A 19887-nucleotide genomic window follows, 5' to 3' on the forward strand; every position below is an offset into this window, starting at 1 on the left:
ACAATCTAATTTTACACCTCAAGAAACTAGAAAAAGAACAACAAACTAAAGCCAAAGTTGGCAGAAGGAAGGAAATAATAAAGATTAGAGCAAAAATAAAATAGATAATAGAAAAACAATAGAACAAAACAGAGTTGAAAAGATCAATAAATTTTACACTAAATAAAGGTAAAATAAAATAAAGATCAATAAAATTGACAAACTGTTAGCCAGACTAAGAAAAAAGAAAGAAGATCCAATAGTAAAAATCAGAAATGAAAGAGGAGACAGTACAACTGATGCCACAAAAATAAAAAGGATCACGAGACTATTAGGAACAATTATATGCCAACAAATTGGATAACCTAGAAGAAATGGATAAATTCCTGGAAACATAAACCTACCAAGACTGAATCATGAAGAGGTAAAAAATCTGGCCAGACTTATAACTATTAAGGAGATTGAATCAGTAATTAAAAACCTTCCAACAAAGAAAAGCCCAGAACCAGATGGCTTCTTTGGATATTTCTACTGAAGATTTAAAGAATTATTAACACCAAACCTTCTAAAACTCTTCCAAAAATTGCAAAGAAGGGAACACTTCCAAACTCATTTTATGAGGTCAGCATTACCCTGATACCAAAACCAGACAATGATACTACAAGAAAACTACAGACCAATATCCCTGATGAATATTGACACAAAAATGCTCAAGAAAATACTACAACATTCAACAGCACATTAAAAAGATTATACATCATGACCAAGTGAGATTATTTCTGGAATGCAAGGATAGTTCAACATATGAAAATCAATCAATATAATATACCACAGTGACACAATGAAAGACAAAAACCATGTGATCATCTTAATTGGTGCACAAAAAGCACCTGATAAAATTAAACATCCTTTCGTGATAAAAACACTCAACAAAATAGGAATGGAAAGTAATTACCTCAATGTAATAAAGACCATATATGAGAAGCCTGAAGCTAACATTATGCTTAATGGTGAAAAACTACAGGGCCAGGATGCCCACTCTTACCACTTCTAGTCAACATACTACTGGAAGTCTTAGCAGAGCAATTAGTCAAGAAAAAGAAATAAAAGGCATCCAACTTGGAAAGGAAGAAGTAAAATTATCTCTGTTCACAGAGGATATGATCATATATGTAGAAAACCCTAAAGATTCCACAAAAATAACCATTAGAACAAAAGAATTCAGCAAAGTTGCAGGACACAAAATCAACACACAAAAAGCAGTTGCGTTTCTATATACTAACAGTGAAAAATCCAGAAAGAAAATTAGGAAAAGAATCTCATTTACAATAGCATCAAAAAGAATAAAATACTTAAGAATTAACTTAATCAAGGAGTCAAAAGACTTGTACACTAAAAATTACAAAACAATGCGGAAAGAAATTAAAGAAGACACAAATAAATAGACATCTCATGTTCATGGATTGGAAGACTTAATATTGTTAAAATGTACATACTAACCAAAGTAATCTACAGATTCAATGAATTCTTATCAAAATTCCAATGACATTGTTTTGCAGAAATAAAAAAAACCATCCTAAAATTCGTATGGAGTCTCAAAGGACCCTGAATAACCAAAACAATCTTGAGAAAGAAAAACAAAGCTGAAGGCCTCACATATCCTGATTTCAAAATATATTACAAAGCTACAGTGATCAAAACAGTATGGTACTGGCATAAATACAAACATAGACCAATGGAACAGAATAGAGAGCCCGGAAATAAACTCTCACATATATGGTCAAATGATCTTCAACAAAGGTGTCAAGGCTCCACAATAGAGAAAGGGTAGTCTCTTCAACAAATGATGCTGGAAAAACTGGAGTTTTTCCAAAAGAATGAAGTTGGACCATTACCTTACACCATATACAAAAATTAACTCAAGATAGATTAAAGACCTAAACATAAGACCTGAAACTATAAAACTCCTAGAAGAGGACATAGGACAAAGCTTCACGATATTGGTTTGGCAATGATTTCTTGGACATGTTATAAAAAACACAGACAATAAAAGCAAAAATAGACAAATGGGACTACATCAAACTTAACAACTTCTGCATGTCAAAATAAACAGTCAACAGAATAAAAAAGGTGACCTATGGAATGGGAGAAAATATTTGCAAACCATATATCTGATAAGGGATTAATATCTGGGACATATAAAGAACTCCTACAACACAACAAAAACAACCTAGTTAAAAAATGGACAAAGGACTTGAATAGACATTTCTCCAAAGAAGCTATACAAATGGCCAAGAAGCATTTGAAAAGATGCTCAACATCACTAATCATTAGGGGAATACAAATCAAATCAAATGAGATATCACCTCATACCCGTTAGGATGGCCACTATCGAAAAAACAGAAAATAACAAGTGTTGGTGAGGATGTGGAGAGATTGGAACCCTTGTCACTGTTGGTGGGAATGTAAAATGGTGTAGCTGCTATGGAATACATTACAAATGTTCCTCAGAAAATCAAAAATAGAATTACCATATGTTTAGCAAACCTACTTTGGTGTATATATCTAAAAGAATTGAAAGTGGGGATTCAGAGATATTTGTACACCCATGTTCATAGCAGCATTATTCACAATGGAATTCACGATTCCAAAAGATGGAAGCAACCTAAATGTCCATCAACAGATGAATGGATAAAGAAAATGTGGTATATACATACAATAGAATATTATTTAGCCTTAAAAAGGAAGCAAATCCTGTTACATGGTACAACATGGATGAACCTTGGACATTATGCTAAGTAAAATAAGCCAGTCACAAAAAGACAAATACTGCTTGATTTCACTTTTATGAGGTATCATAGAAGCAGAAAATAGAATCATGGTTGCCAGGGGTTAGGGGAGGGGAGGAGGGGACCTGTTGTTGTTCAACCGGTATAGAGTTTTAGTTTTACAAGATGAAAAGCATTCTGGAGATCTGTTACACAACAATATGCATATAGTTAACACTATTGTACTATACACGTAGAAGTAAAGATGGTAAATTTTAGGTTATGTGTTTTTACCATAATAAAAAATGAGAGCATAATCTTGTTAAATGCTGTTTTGGTTTTTCTCCTTTGGTTTATTAATGAAATTAATTTTTTTTAGAGATTTCCTAATATTAAGACATTCTTGCAATCTTGGTATAAATCACAGCTTCATCTATGACAGATGATGAAGAGCTAATTTCCTTAATATATAGAGAACTCTTCAAATACCATAAAAAATGGGCAAAAAATTTATTACAAAATGTCAATGACACGTGAAAAGATTCTTAGCCATGCCTGTAAAGAAATACGAGTTAAAACAATAGTGACCAGTTTTTTATGTATCAAATTAGCAAAGACTAAAAGAGGTAGTAATATGCACTGATAGTGAGGGCACTCTCATTCTCTGATGGTGAAACTCAGTACCATCTATTGGGAGGGCAATTTTGTATTTTACTAACAATATTTTAAATGCCACAACAATTCTACTTTTAAGAAATTCAGAATTTCAGAAAGTCTCTAATGCACAAAAATATATGCAGAGATAGTCGTTGAGCCATTGTTTATAATAGTTAAAAAACCGGAGAAATGCAGATGTCTATTAACAGCTAGATTGGTTAAATAAATTTTGATGCACCCCTAAATTAGAACATTGTTTAAAAGAGTGAGATAAACTGTAGATCCTACATGGAAAGATATTGAAACTATATTGTTTTGGGAAGAAAAGCAAGGAGCAGAACAGAATGTAAAAGTACAACTCCATTTTTGGTTTTTAAAAAAATTGGTTTTAGTAATCTATGCCTAGAAAACATATCTGAAATAGTGGACACTAGATTGTTAACAATGGCTATCTCTGGGGTGAATAGGGAGGATTTTTACTTTTCTTCATTATTTCTGAGAGAGGTAAATTTCTACATAGAGCATAATTTGAAATAGAAAGTAAAAAGGATAAATATTGTAAATCCATATTGATAACAAAGGGAATGCTACTTGCAAATTTTTATTTTGGAATGAGTTAAGGTTTACATGTGATCTATAATACCACATGACCAACTTTTAAATACATTTCATGAGTGTTTTTAAAAGACTATGAAGTTGATTACTGTAGAATATTCAAGACTATACCCATGTCTGTCAAATCAACCTCATTATAGTAGTCACATTCTTTGCATCCTTTTTTGTTGTCTACTTGGTATGTCAAAACCCTGAATACTATATTAACATCTCTCGCTATGGTTATGTTTCTGTCACTCTGTTAGCTTCTCCCGTTATTTCCTGTTTTTATCGATAAATTGTGGATGTATGTCCAGGAGGGCTGCAGCCAGACTACCATAACATTTGGAAAGAGTCTACTGCGAGTCGCCTTTCTAAACATTTGAATTCTTCTGTTGAACTCTATTGTCCTTCCAGTTCCTTCCTCAGAATTAAAAAAAAAGTGTTCCTAACTTATCTATAATTCAAAGCTAAACACTTTAAGAATCTTATCTACAAACTCGTATATATTTTTTTCAAGCCCCATATGTATGATATTTTGCAGTGTTGAAGTATAGTGACTATTACCTGTAGCTTTGCTAATTTAGTGATCTGAGCAATTCCCAATTCCCAAAGACAGATTTTTTTTAAAGTTGTGTACTTTCATTCTTACTTTCTCATTAAAAAAAAAAAATCCATTTACAAGACAGAAGTTTTCGTGATAGGGTATAGAAAGGATTATACAAAGAATGATGAACATGAAATTGTCATCTGGCCCTTCTCTGCGAATCCCTTTGGCAGCACAAAACCTTACATTTATATCACCTTGCCTCACTCAAGGCTTGACTTAGGAAACTGTGTTTACACACGGTAATTAATGCCTCATTTGTCAAACATGGTCCATGAATGTCTTCCGGATGAAGGGTTTTCTAGATAATTGGAGCTTTACCCTTTAAGCATGACTTTTATTGGATACCCTTTTAAAAATGTATGACAGAGAAACAAACCCAAACTTACCTAAAATGGGTAATGTTGCTAAAAACAGCTCCATGGTAAGCATCCAGGTGGTGAGTATATGGGTGTTCACTATAAAATTCTTTCAACTTTGTTGTGTTTGAAAATTTTCCTAATAAACGTTGGGGGAAAAAGAAACACTTTGGAAAGTCATGTAACCTTTATTCCAACGATGTTGTGGTTACTCAGAGCTGGTTACTCTGTGGAATGGTTCAGGTTGCAGGCTCTGGAGCAGACTGCCTGAGTTCACATCCTGCCTCCTAGCTGTGTGCCCTTCAGGTTCCTGCACTTCTCTGAGTCTTGTCTGTCTTGTCTGTAAAATGGGAATGGTAATAGCTCCTCCTCCTGGCTTTGTTGTGAGAGTGAAATGAGAGGATGTGTATTAAAGCACTTCCTACAGCATTAAACACTCAATAAACTGGTAGTTGCTGCCACTACCCCCATTACTGCTATTTTGTAATTGCCTTCAGCGTTGACGACTGAGCCACTCAGACAGTGGTTAGCAGCGTTACTCTCCTTGATCATTTATTTGAATGACAATTTGGAGCTACTTTGAGACTTAATTTTGAAGGAATTGGAACTATTTCCCAAAATCAAATCCATCTTCTCAGCTTTGGTAAATAAAATACCAGGACTATAATTTAACTCTTCCTCAGTGAAACCCAGTCCCCATCACAAATACCGGTTATGACCCTGTCTGTGTCCAGGTGTCTGTGCTGTGTTGGTAGGGCCCTGCACTTTCCTGCTCCTGAATTCTACTGGCTGCCTGGCCTTCTGGTGAGCACGTGGTCTCTTCCTTTGTGTTGGTGCTGCTTTTAGCTGGCAGGTCTGCGTTTCTCTTCCCTGTCTCCTCTTGAACCTTATGTTCACAGCCACTGCTGTTCACCTTTACCTAGGGCAGAAGTGAGCAGTACCAAAGTCAGTCAGCAAGTATCACAAAGAAGTGACACAACTGTATTTGATCCTTAGAAATGAGAATGATGACCCTCTTCTACCGAGTTGAGTGCTGGAACTTTCTGTCCTCTACCTTTCTTGGGTTTGATGTCTTTTCAGTGTTTTTTAGTATATTCATAGTTTTGTACAACCATCACCGCTCTCTAATTTTACAACATTTTCATCACCCCTAAAAAGAAACCTTGTACCCATTAGCAGTCACTCCCCATTCTCCCCTTCCCTCAGCCCTTGGCAACCACTAATCTACTTTCTGTCATTATGGATTTACCTATTCTGAGTATTTCATACAAATGCAGTGATATAACGTGGCATTTTGTGTCTGCCTTCCTTCAGTTAGCATGTTTCCATCCATGTTGTAGCATGTATCGGTATCTCATTCCTTTTTATGGCTGAATAATAATCCCCTATATGGACATACTAGAATTTGTTTATTCATCCATTGATGGACATTGAGGTTGTTTCCACTTTTTGGCTATTATTATCATGATGCTATGAATATTTGTGTACAAGTTTTTGTGTGGACATATTTTCACTTCTTTTGTATATATACCTAGGAGTAGAATTACTGGGTCTTATGGTAACTCTATATTTAACTTTTCTTTTTTTCTCACTCTTTTTTTTGGGGGGGGGCAGGGAAAGATTCACCCTAATCTAACATCTGTTGCCAATCTTCCTCCTCCTTTCTTTTTTCCTCTCCTTTTTTCCTCTACATAGTCGTGTGTAGTTGCAAGTTCTTCTGGTTCTATATGAGCTGCCGCCACAGCATGGCTGCTGACAGATGAGTGGTGTGGTTCCACACCCAGAAACCAAACCTGGGCTGCCAAAGCGGAGTGGGCTGAACTTTAACCGCTAGGCCATCAGGACTGGTCTATATTTAACATTTTGAGGAACTGCCAAACTGTTTTCTAAAGTGGCTGCACCATTTTACATTCCCACCAGCAATGTATGAGGGCTCTAATTTCTCCATACCCTCATCTATACGTGTTATTGTCTGTCATTGTGATTATAGCCATCCTGCCAAATGTGAAGTGGTATCTCATTGTGGTTTTGATTTGCATTTCCCTAATGACTAATGTTGAGCACTTTTTTATGTGCTTATTGGCCATTTGTGTATGCTCTTTGGAGAAATGTCTATTCAGATCCTTTACCTATTTTTTAATTGGGTTTTGTCTTTTTATTGTTGAGTTGTAACAATTCTTCACATATGCTGGATACAAGCCTCTTATCAGATATATGAGTTGCAAATATTTTATTGCATTCTGTGGGTTGTCTTTTTCATTTTCTTCATGGTGACCTTTGAAGTACCAACATTTTTAATTTTGATGAAGTCTAATTTATCTTTTTATTAGGCACTTGCACTTTCAGATATTCTATTTGATGTCATGAATGAAAATCTAATTTGCTCACTGGATACATAACTGTATTATTCTAGTTTTCCTGATTTGGAATTGTAAAGCACTTGATTTAAAATTTTTGCCAATAATATACAGAGGAGCTTAGAAGTGTTGATACTCGTTGAGCTGGTAAACCCAGTTCTGTGTACTTAGCCTCAGGAAATAATTTGAAAGAAGAAATACATCCTATATGCCAAAGGTCATTTCATTGTTATCTCTGAGAGTTGGACACTGGAAGCCTGTTCAATAGCAGAGGAGGATGAGTTGAGTCCATAGTGGTACATTATTAGGCAGCTATCAAATATTATAGTTATGAAGCTTATTTAATGAAAATGCTTATGATGTAATGTTCAGTGAAAAAACAAAACAGAAGGGTGTGCCCATTATGATTAAAAATATATGTAAAATATTTGGATTAGATGGAAGAGTGTACAAAATTATAGGTGGTTTATTTTCTTAAATTTCACTTAATATTGATATTTTATCTTTACAATTAAAAATTAAGTAAAAAAATATGTACATGATATTTCAAATCAGTGGGGGAAATGGTGACAAGTGGTTAGATCTGGGTGTATGTTTATCCTTATCTTACCCCAACTATTTCTTTAATAGTAATTATGTTTTATCATTATGATCATCAGGGTTATACTTACAAACAGAAAGATAGTTTGCTGTGTTTATTTACTAAGAATTCGACTAGAGATATTTTAATTTTCTTTACATTTTTATCTCAAATCCAAACACTGATGATAACATGACATGATTTTGATTATTAGAATTACTATTATTTTAGTCATTATCATCATTACAATTTGCTAAAAGAAAGGTAATGGTGATTATGGTAATATTATCTTAATAATAGGGATCATAGAAATACTTTTCTCATTGTAGCTCATGAAAGAATTATTATAATTATTTTACACGTAAATAAATCAATCACCCTAGGGTTTGGAATAATTTCAAATGGATCAAAGATTTAAGAGTTGGTTTTTTTAATGGAACAATAAAGGCACTGAAAGAAATAACAAAGTAAGCATAATACAAGGTCACGTGTAGTTTGCACTCCCAAGGTGAAGGCCACACTTTGAGTTGCTGCAGCCAGAGAGAGAAGGTACAGCATGCAGGGCCACAAACTAGGTCGGTGGATCCCCTGACCCTCCAACATTTGACTTCAGCTGAGTGACAGTGGTCCGGGGTACAGCCAGTAACTGTGAGATGATCCCTATTCTGTGGCCTGGAATGGATACGATAGGGCAGCAGGCAGAGAAAGGCCACAGGGAGAAGCCCGGCTCCGATAGCAGCCAGCTCCCCTTCCCCCGCCAGTTCACACACTGCAGCTGACTTGGCCTCTGGTCCTGGCTGGGGAGAGGCAGAGGCGTCATCTTGTTCTCGTATGTGGGAAGACTATGAAAAGAAAAACCCTTGTTGGCCCAAACATTTAAACAAGAATTACACTAGGATCTTTTGTTCTCACTCTGATATGGTCAGAATTAATTTGGAGGTCCAAAAGAGGATTATTTTGTTGTTGTTGTTTTTGAATCTGAGTTACTTAATGCAAGGATAAAGAGGAAAATATAAAACAAAAACATATGACTTAAGTCTATCAAATGGTATTGGAACATCCCTAAGTCATTCTTAGGGCACTATTCTGTTAGTGTTTGGGGGGCTCCTGACTCAAACTTCACATCTAAGCTACTGCTAAACTTTCTATGAAAAGGCCCAATGGTAGAAGGCAAGCAGTGGAGTGTGTCTAGGTATCTGAGAAATACACAGACAGAGCTTAAGAGATTGTAATCATTTTTTTCTTCCTCCTCAGGTTTAATAGGGAAAACTTGCTTTCTGCAAACAACTAAAAAAGCTACCCTTGGAAATCGTTTCTTTGGTCCTCATGGAGCAGCTGGAACTTGTACTGTGAGGCCCTTAACGGGACAAGCTCTCACCCACTGATCACCCAGAGTGATTATCACCATGGCCAGCAAGAGGAAATCCACCACCCCGTGCATGATCCCCGTGAAGACTGTGGTGCTGCAGGATGCCAGTGCAGAGCCCCAACCCTCTGAGGCTTTGCCCGAAGGACCCCAGCAAGATCTGCCCCCAGAAGCACCTGCTACCAGCACTGAGGCAGCCCAGAACTCCAGCAGTACCGATGGCACTGCACTGGCCAATGGGCATCGGAGCACTTTGGATGGCTATTCATATTCCTGTAAATACTGTGATTTCAGATCCCAGGACATAACCCAGTTTGTGGGACATATGAACTCAGAGCACACAGACTTTAATAAAGACCCAACTTTTGTATGCACTGAATGCAGTTTTCTGGCAAAAACTCCTGAGGGGCTTTCTTTGCACAATGCCAAGTGTCACTCAGGGGAAGCCAGCTTTGTGTGGAATGTGGCCAAGCTGGACAATCATGTAGTCGTGGAGCAGAGCGTCCCCGAGAGCACCAGCACTCCTGACCCATTGGGTGAGCCCAATGCTGAAGAGACTGATGGACAGGCTGAAATCATCATTACCAAAACTCCAATCATGAAGATAATGAAAGGCAAAGCTGAAGCCAAAAAAATCCATACACTCAAGGAGAATGTCCCCAGCCAGCCTGTCGGTGAGGCCTTACCAAACTTGCCGGCTGGGGAAACAGAGGTGAAAGAGGGGGACCACTCCTTTGTCAATGGGGCGGTCCCAGTCAGCCAGGCATCTACCAACTCCGCAAAAGCCCCCCATGCGGCCAATGGGCCCCTGATGGGAACGGTGCCAGTTTTGCCAGCTGGTATAGCGCAGTTCCTCTCCCTCCAGCAGCAGCCCTCAATGCATGCCCAGCACCATGCCCACCAGCCACTCCCCACATCCAAGTCCCTTCCCAAAGTGATGATCCCCCTGAGCAGCATTCCGACGTACAATGCAGCCATGGACTCCAACAGCTTTCTGAAGAACTCTTTTCACAAGTTCCCCTACCCAACCAAAGCCGAGCTCTGCTATTTGACTGTGGTCACCAAGTATCCAGAAGAACAGCTCAAGATCTGGTTCACAGCACAAAGGCTGAAACAAGGTATCAGCTGGTCCCCTGAGGAGATCGAGGATGCCAGGAAGAAGATGTTCAATACAGTCATTCAGTCCGTACCTCAGCCCACAATCACTGTTCTGAATACTCCCCTGGTTGCTAATGCTGGCAATGTCCAACATCTCATCCAGGCTGCTCTACCAGGTCATGTTGTGGGACAGCCAGAAGGCACAGCAGGGGGGCTTCTGGTCACTCAGCCACTGATGGCCAATGGGTTGCAGGCACCAAGCTCATCTCTCCCAGCAGCAGTTACATCCGTCCCCAAGCAGCCAACTGTTGCGCCCATTAACACTGTGTGTTCAAATACAACGTCGGCTGTGAAGGTGGTCAATGCAGCCCAGTCGCTCCTCACAGCGTGCCCCAGCATAACTTCCCAAGCCTTCCTCGATGCTAGCATCTACAAAAATAAGAAATCTCATGAACAGCTGTCAGCTCTGAAAGGTAGCTTCTGCCGGAACCAGTTCCCAGGACAGAGTGAAGTTGAGCATCTGACCAAAGTGACTGGCCTCAGTACCAGGGAGGTGCGGAAGTGGTTCAGTGATCGGAGATACCACTGCCGGAACCTGAAGGGCTCCAGAGCCATGATGCCTGGAGATCACAGCTCCATCATCATCGACTCCGTGCCGGAGGGGCCCTTCTCCCCATCGTCCAAGGCCCCTGAGGTGACCTGCATCCCGACAGCGGCCACCCTGGCCACCCACCCTTCTGCTAAACGACAGTCCTGGCACCAGACCCCTGACTTCACACCAACCAAATACAAGGAGCGAGCCCCCGAGCAACTCAGGGCTCTGGAGAGCAGTTTTGCACAAAACCCACTTCCTCTTGATGAGGAACTGGACCGCCTGAGGACTGAAACCAAAATGACCCGAAGAGAGATTGATAGCTGGTTTTCAGAGCGACGGAAAAAAGTGAATGCTGAGGAGACCAAGAGGGCCGATGAGAGTGCCTCTCAGGGAGAGGAGGAGGCTGCTGAAGGTGAGGGGGGAGAAGAGGATTTGCCCAGTCACCTGAGGGTCCCTGCTGAAAATGGCTCCCCAGAAGCACCCAGCGGCCACAGCTTGGCAGAACGCAAAGTCAGCCCCATCAAAATCAATCTCAAGAACCTGCGGGTCACTGAAGCCAACGGCAAGAACGAGCTTCCAGGGCTGGGCACCTGCGAGCCTGAAGATGACGGGTCGAACAAGCTGGCAGAGCAGCCCCCGGGCAAAGTGAGCTACAAAAAGACAGCCCAGCAGCGGCACTTGCTGCGGCAGCTTTTTGTGCAGACGCAGTGGCCAAGCACCCAGGACTATGACTCCATCATGGCCCAGACGGGCCTGCCGCGGCCAGAGGTGGTGCGCTGGTTCGGGGACAGCAGGTATGCCCTGAAGAATGGCCAGCTCAAGTGGTACGAAGACTATAAGCGAGGCAACTTCCCACCAGGGCTGCTGGTCATCGCCCCTGGCAACCGGGAGCTGCTGCAAGATTATTACATGACCCACAAGATGCTGTACGAGGAGGACCTGCAGAGCCTCTGCGACAAGACCCAGATGAGCTCACAGCAGGTCAAGCAGTGGTTTGCTGAGAAAATGGGTGAAGAGACCCGGGCCGTGGCAGACACAGGCAGCGAGGACCAGGGCCCTGGTGTTGGTGACCCTGTGGCGGTTCACAAAGGGATGGGTGAAACCTATTCGGAGGTGTCTGAGAACAGTGAGTCATGGGAGCCCAGTGTCCCTGAGGCCAGCTCAGAGTGCTTTGACACACCAAGTCCCCAGGCTGGACTTCAGCTGGGTAAGGAGTCCACGGGAGCCATGGTTGTCCTCTGTGGGTACGGGGTGGGGGACACTCATGGGTGGGCACTGAATTTATTGCATGGGGGCATCTGCTGTTTCTAAGGCTGCCTGGCAGCAGGACTGAATTGCCTGGCTGCTTCCGGGGGCAACTGGCAGCAGAAGCCATTGGAGCATAATGTGATAAAGGGTTGAGAGTTGTTTTTTTGTTTCATTTCATATTTTTTTAAACCTGTGCAGGGGAAAGAACATAGTTGAACCTAGAGGGGTCCAAGCTTTTTGAACCATTTCTTAGCAATAAGAGAAGGGTCAAAACATCATCTGGGTCAGGCAGAACCATAACCACTGGGCAAGAGAGAGCAGTAGGACTTTTGAGGAAATTCAACTCAAATTGGTGAAGCAAAGGAAAGAGAGCTTTTAATTGTTCTTAGATACATGAAGTGCTTTTTTATTAATGATGACAATCCAGTAATTTACATTTCTATTGTTCTTCCTGATGTGGAAGTAATGGAACATCATCCTCCCTCTTAGATATACATGGAATCAAAAGCTTGAATTTTGTTGCTCAGTTTCTGTGGATCATGGATCACTTGAAAGAAAACTTTAGAGGATTATTTTATTGAAGACAATTTTGAAGCCACAGAAAAATGAAGTTACTGGGTGTTGATTTTCAATGGTCTTGATCCCTGAGTTTCCAGCCTCTCCCTTCCCTCCCCACCCTGAGGTATTTCTCTCCTCATTGGAGGCCTCATCACAGGATGGCCAGAAGCGATGTAATTTAGCTCTTCACAGGAGGCTGTGGAAACTGAGGAAGTATCTGGATTCTCAGATTCTCTGATTTGTGGACCTTTAGAAGTTGGCTCTGGGGCCTGGTATTTCTGGACGTGACCTTGTTTTCCCCCAGACCCCCATGAGTCAGTTAGGTCCTCACAGGGAGTGTCATGGGCACCAGGGAACAGGTTTGGCTTCACAGGGCTGGTTGCCTCAGGCGTCTTCTCCAGCACTGGACCTGCCTCTTGGGGAATGCCCATCCCTGGCTTTGGCTATGCCAGCAAAAGAGCATAGATTACTGGGAACTGGAACAAACTAATTTCTTTTCCTTTTTTTAATTAAAATTTTATTAAATGAGATTCTTGAGTAGCTGGAAACCGGGTGATAGTTACACAACATTGTGTTTGTACTTAATGCCACTTAATTGTACACTTAAAAGTGGTTAAAATGGTAGGTTTTATGTTATGTATATTTTACCACAATTGAAAAAACAAAAAGCCGGGGCCAGCCCCGTGACTTGGCAGTTAAATGTGCGCGCTCCGCTACTGGCAGCCCGGGTTCAGAACCCGGGTGCGCACCGACGCACCGCTTGTCCGGCCATGCTGAGGCGGCGTCCCACATACAGCAACTGGAAGGATGTGCAACTATGACATACAACTATCTACTGGGGCTTTGGGGAGAAAAGAGGGAAAAAAAAAAAGGAGGAGGATTGGCAATAGATGTTAGCTCAGGGCCAAAAAATAAAAAACAAAAAGCTAACCTGGAGTTGGAATTAATGGGTTTGAATCACAAGCATTGGCTCTCCTCAGCTACTAAATCTAACATGAGGTAAAATGTGGGAGTCCTAGGTGGGGCAGAGCAGGAGTGGCAGGGGGTGGCCATGCCATTGTGGCATCGTCCTCTTCTATCTGAGGCAGATAACCGTGGGTACAGAGAGGGCTTATCTGTTTGTCTGTAGTTGGTTTCTCCCAGAATTTCTCAGTCAGCTTCAATGCAAGGACCGCGTCTGTAAGCATCACAGATGATGGACCTCTCTGAGCAGCCCCACTGACTTTAGGGTTGGAAGTTATAAATGAAGTGAAGACATCAGTAGAATACATATCAGAAACTAGATCCAGCTGCCATTATATTAAAACAGTGTGTTCTGGAGAGCCGGGAGGGAGAGGGCAAGATGAGGCCGATTAGGACAGGACTCGAGAGGCGGTGGCGGCAGCCTGGGGAGCTGAGCCGAAGCAATCAAGGGTTAATGAGCCTAGAGAAGATGAGTTCCTGTTCCAGCTGCTAGGCCTGGGGTTTGGCGGTGGTCCCTTGGAGAGACTGAAGGCCTTGCCTGATTTAGCCAGCATTCCCTCCTTAACCCACACCGCCTTCTTCATACTCCCTCAGGCTGGACAGTAGGGGAGTGGCTGGCAGGAAGGCATTGCTCATGGAATTAAGAGGTCCCGAAAGCCAGTGATGCCACTCTGGCATGGCAAGAACCAGGCTGCCCTGGGGACTATGTAAGTGGCTGCTGACGTGGAGGTGACAGGCGTGTGTTTTCTCCTCAGAAACAGACTGAATATGAACCGATTACTGTGAAGGACTGGCCAGTCTGGGATGCTGCCTGCCACGTGGAAGGGCCCAACATGTCGTTCCCATGCCTGGCCGCTGGGCACGCACGAGAGCTTCCAGAGGGCTTGCAGACAGCCCAGAGCCTGCCACCAACTTCGGCCTGCCACCACCGAGCAAGCAGGGAGAGTAGAGTTCTCGTCAGTTCTTCCTCCCACAATGTAGGACCTTTCCTTTGCCTTCCAGTGGATAAAATAGTTCAGATTTCATATTCATAGACACAGAATCAAGTTTTTAACGTATAAATCTGCCTATACACATTTAATAAAACATCAGATTATAAACACTTTAAGTGCATAGAAACTTTGGTTAGCAAAGCAGTACATTGTCTTTTACATCATCTCTGAAAATGCTCTGTGTCTGTTCTCTGGAGATTGTTGGGGCCATATGTTCCCTCACCTTCCACGGTTGGGCAACACACTCAGAACTACATCTGGAACCCCCGTGTGCCCCCTTTGTGTTCCTCGAGGAAGGCAGTACCTTTGAAGAGATCTCTGCTACATTAAGCGGTGACCAGCAAAATTTCATGCCCGGCTTGCCTTGCCTTATGGGATAATCAGTGCAGAACCTGCTGTTCCCTACAGTTTAAAAACCAGACTGGTTATGTGGTTAGTGTTTGATGCTTACCTTCTCTTAAGGTGTTACAGTAATTCTGCTTTTGCCTGGGAGTTTGAATCATGGACCATACTTTTCAGTTATCAGATCAACTAAAGAAACGCTTGTTGTTAAGCCTAATGTACTGACCTAGGTGCCCGCATATTTTTTTTAATCTGGACATGTTTAGAGTAAGAGGAAAATTAAAAAAGAAACAGGGGTGAGGGATGAAAGTACAAGTGTGTAGTCACAGCCTGTAGCTTTGGCCATCATGGTTTTTGGAGCCGTTTATCCACACTCACTCCAAAGCCGCCTGTGGTTTGGGAAGGAACCCCCACGCTTGCCCAGTAGTGAGAGTGAGAGCTGAGGGGATTCGCGGACTTTTGGGAACTATCAGAGCTGGGGTGTTCTTCGGCACAGAGACCTGTGAAGGTTCCTGGCAGAACACCCACGGTACTCCTGGCCCCCACACCAAGGGCCTGGCTGGCATGCTGGACATCCTCGTGAGGATATTTTTAAAGTTCTACATTTATATCCCCAAACCTGCAGACAAGATCTTTGTTTACTTGAGCTTAACCCTCATATCCATTTTTTAAATTGAGAAAATCACAGGAAAATGTGCCTTTGAAACATTGCGGAAACTTGCTTACAAAGTGGTACTAAATGGTAAATCCCTGTTTCCCCAAGACTGGCTGCTCTGAGAGCAGTGGGTAAAGAGTGGGGCAGCCAAAGATGTGTCACCTCCTGTAAACTACCTGCTTCCCAAAGCACCAAGGACTTGTGGGCACGCTGCTCCTGGGCCCACACTGGGTGGGCAGCACTAGGAGACCCCAGAGAGAGGGCAGGGGCTTTGAACAAGAAATATTGGTGGTGGGTTAGGCACAGTCCTCCCTGAGCCCTCCCAGGGAACTGGACCGGGCAGGGCACCTCGCTGGCTTGGCTCTGAGGACGAAGAGGGTGGTAGCACGTTCTGCCTTCCAGGAGAGGGTTTTCTTTGGAAACCAAAAGCCCTTCAACCATTGTTCTTCTCAAGTGTCTTCTCCTGCTCTCCCTGTCCCAATAGGGACCACCTCTTACTTGTTTCAGACAGGTGACTTGTGAGGACTTGGCAAGGTTTGCAGCCTGTTTTTGTATTCTTTCCATTTTGGATGTGAAGCTATTTAGTCCCAAAGGCCTCTTTGCAGAACTGCCAAGATTGGCGAGTGATTGCCTTCTTTCAGAGAACAGACACCTGGAGTTGTTCCTTTAGTGTTTATATACATGCAGATTAATTTATATAGACACAAATACAGTGCAGATACTCATTTGATACTTTACTCATGAAATGTACATCTGATGTGTACATTTGAGGAATTTAGTGGCACGTGGATGTTGGGGAAAGTAGCCTATGTTGGAGGGAGTGTCGGTACACTGGGCACAGCTGGGCAGCCAGCACGAAGCCATCTCCAAGTGTCTGAGATGCCACCCTGCCAGCATCACTCCCAGAGCCCTGCATGCACTGGCCAAAGGGTTCTGTCGTTAGAGAGATTTTCTTGGTTATTTTATTTGTATTCACATTTCATTTACAACCCAAACAGCAAAACAGAAAAAGTAAATTACCTGGTGGACAAGTTAACGCAGGACACAGAGAGTGACCCAACCTTGGCACCAGCTTGTCTTTAAAAGGGTGCAACAGTTACAGTGCTGCAGGCACGTTTCCTCACAGACGTTGGCCCTGCCCAACAGCCAGGGCCACACCACCAATGGCAAGACTGCCCAGGTAAGGAGCCCAGCAGACTAGACAGACCCTGCTCTTTCCTGCGCTGGTGGACTGGAGTGAATAAGTGGGCTTCGGGCCTCATGCTTGAAAGAATCAGATGATCAAAGGTGATGATGAGAGAGACAGTTGGGTCATCGAGCAGGTGCCTAAAGGGACGTTGCAGCAGGTACCCAGGGCTTTGGGTGCAAAACCGTGAACACAGCCAACCGGACATAGACAAACACCCACACTAGCCCGGAAATTGGGACTGCACCAACAGTGCAGTGGGGATGTGGGACAGTGGCAGCCAGCCCCGTGGCCCTGTCACAAGACAGATCACTGTGGTTTTGCACACCACCAAAGGGTTAGATTCTGTGATGTTGCTTTCAGTAGAAGGCAGTCTGTGGGCTGCAGAGTTGAGAGAGTTGGGGTGGGGTTAGTCTCTCCTGAAGAAAACGCCCATTTTATGAGGTGACTAATCTTTCGCCTCTTCTCTGTATGCACTTGGACTCATCAGAGATAGTAAAATATTTCAGTGTTTCTTGTTGCCTATGTCTTGTATGTTTGGTTTATTATATTTTTTACATGGGGTTTTAGATCCAGTTTTAATAGATGAAACTAGATCACCATTCTGATAAAGGAAATCTGGATTTATGATACATATACTTTACATATTTTGATTTCTTGTTTTAATTCTTGACTTTTAAGGAGCTTTTTGATTGGGAAGGATGGTTCTCGTTTCCAGGAGTCGCGAGTTCCTGAAATAGAAAGCCCTGGTTGGACAACTCGCCGGCACCTTGGGGTTTGGTAGCACTGTATGACTTAGAGCTCCTTTCTTGGGCAAGTGACTGGCAGCTGTTCAGGTGGACCAAAGCACCTTGACCCGAGGCCCCCACACCCTGCTCTCCAGAAGGAAAAGGTGGGAGCTGGGCACAGTGTTGGGTGGGACTTGTAGACTGCCACATATACTAATGGCCTCGTCCCAGCTGGCTGTGGGATGCTGTCCCACCAGAAAGTTTCAGTGTGTTCTCCAGGCTGAGATGTGGCTCTTGTGGGTTTTATCCTGCTCAGTCAGTGGTCCAGTGACAGGTCCTGTGTCACCTCCTTCTCCTCTCTGCCTCTGCGACATCTGTGCCAGGCTGCCTTCTGTGGAGGGTGGGCATTGGCCTTTCTGGTTGGAAGCTCAAGTTTCTATGCACATCCTCTCCCACAGCTCCCTGCTTGTGCTGCCCTGTCTTGGGCCCTGTGGCCTCTTGTCTTCCTGTTCTCTTCTTGGACCAAAATCCTTGGATGGGAGCAGCTTTGTCGGTCAAACATCACAGCCCAAGTAGATAAAGGCATTTTGCAGGAAAGGAGGACCAGCCAAAAAGAAAATCTTAAACAAAATCAAACCTGGAGTTTGGCTTTTCCTGGAGTTTTCCCCCCCTTTTTTCCTTGCTCAGAGTTTACCTGGGGCAGGTTATTGGTTTGACTCCCATTTTTTATAAAAAGTTTAAATTTTCATGTATCGCATTAATTTGCAAGTTGTATGCTGGAGAAGAAAAGTCCTCTACACATGTAAAGGTCTGCACAGCCAGCTCTTCCAGGCCAAAGCCAGCAGCTGGCCTGGGTCAGGAGGGTAACAAGGCTCGGTTCTCCTCGCTCCAGACTGGAGCCACCTCTTCAGGGTCTCCTGAATCAGCTTCCTTTGCTCCCTTTCCCTAGGAGCCTAGACCCTCCCAGCCTTCCTCTCCAGACCTTGGGGAGCCATCTCCTTGTGGCTTAGGGAGCACCTGCCCTCAGAAAAGATCCAACACCTGAGAAAGCAGCGAGTGTGGAGCCCAAACCTTCTCCTGAATAGTCCCCTCCCCGAGCTAGGTTTCAATGTGTGGTACTCGCCATGCTGTTTTCTCTGGCCCATATATAATAGCCGAGCCATGTGACACCAGGCCTGAGAGGGCTGTGGGCGACCTCTCAACAGTGATGGATTTTGATTTTGGCCAAGTGACTGGGTGGAAGTGGTGATCATGAGTGCTGCTTGACTTGCTACTCAGCCCAGCTGTAAGTCCAGATGGAACCGACAGGCTGCAGTTCAAATTCGTTTCTGCTGGAATCTACATGTGTTCCCAGTGCCGGCTCACTCTGGGAAGGGGAGGGCGAGGGCTAAACCCAGTTCTTTCTGAGTTGACCCAGCATCTGCACGTAGCTGTGAGGTAAAAGGAGCACAGACAGAGCATTTGGCCCTGGAGAGGATCGAGAGCCTGCTTTTTGGTTCTTCACTTCGGAGCTTACTTGTCAAGACTGGCCATTCTGTGACCTGCCTGCAAATCGGGCCTCCTCTTTGAATGGGGCCCCAGTCCTTCACCAGACTAGAGACATTATAGCCTGGATCCCCTAGGAACCAACAGTTCTACCTGCCCAAAGTCCGGAGCAGGGGTGGAGACCCAGAGTCTGGGATGGACTAGGCAGGCCCTAGTTACCATACAGACAAGGACAGGGGCAGCACTTGCCGCTTTGATTTTTAAAAATGCAGGGCTGCAAGGATCCACAAAGAATGTAGAGTTACAGCTTTGTTGTCGCCAGCCCAAGGCTTCCGCAGCCCTCAGAACCTGGCCCTTGCTGCTGCTCGGGCCAGAGCAAGCTGAGCAGAGGGAGGGGTGAGCACAGCCAGCAGGGCCCTTCTGGGAGGGACTGTCATCTTCTCTTCTGGCTTCTTAGTGTCTTTCCTGCTGTCCACTTTGGGGCGGGGGGGTGGGGTGTGTGGCAAGCCAGGATACCTGAGAAGAGTCTGAGTGTTTACCTGCCATTAGTGCCTCTTCCTTTAGGAGACTGGCTCTGCTGTGCGTCTGCGCACCACGTGAGCACGTGAGCACTTGAGTGTGCTAATGAATAGCTTTTCTTGGCTAATGCTTTATAATGTGCGTTCCTTTCCATGATAAATGGATGATGTGGAAGTACTCAATGTGACTGGAGTTGAAGGTGAAATGTCCAGGATAAAGGCTGTTCAGAGTCACTGAATACAGGAAGCTGC

The 19887-nt window shown here is 43.5% G+C and overlaps 1 protein-coding gene across 3 annotated transcripts in view; it reads left to right on the forward strand.

The window, feature by feature from the left end:
- Nucleotides 1-19587, forward strand: part of ZHX3 (zinc fingers and homeoboxes 3) — a 130786-nt gene extending 111199 nt beyond the window's left edge. For all 3 annotated transcript variants that reach the window (XM_058562689.1, XM_058562690.1, XM_058562688.1), the window contains 2 exons: nt 9156-12167; nt 14485-19587. In XM_058562689.1, coding sequence (XP_058418672.1) covers nt 9308-12167; nt 14485-14495 — 2871 coding nt within the window. In that variant the 5' untranslated portion in view covers nt 9156-9307 and the 3' untranslated portion in view covers nt 14496-19587. The remainder of the gene's footprint in view (nt 1-9155; nt 12168-14484) is intronic.
- The last annotated feature ends 300 nt before the right edge of the window (nt 19588-19887 follow it).

This window comes from Diceros bicornis, chromosome 19 (genome assembly GCF_020826845.1).
Source record: "Diceros bicornis minor isolate mBicDic1 chromosome 19, mDicBic1.mat.cur, whole genome shotgun sequence".
Lineage (NCBI taxonomy): Eukaryota > Metazoa > Chordata > Mammalia > Perissodactyla > Rhinocerotidae > Diceros > Diceros bicornis.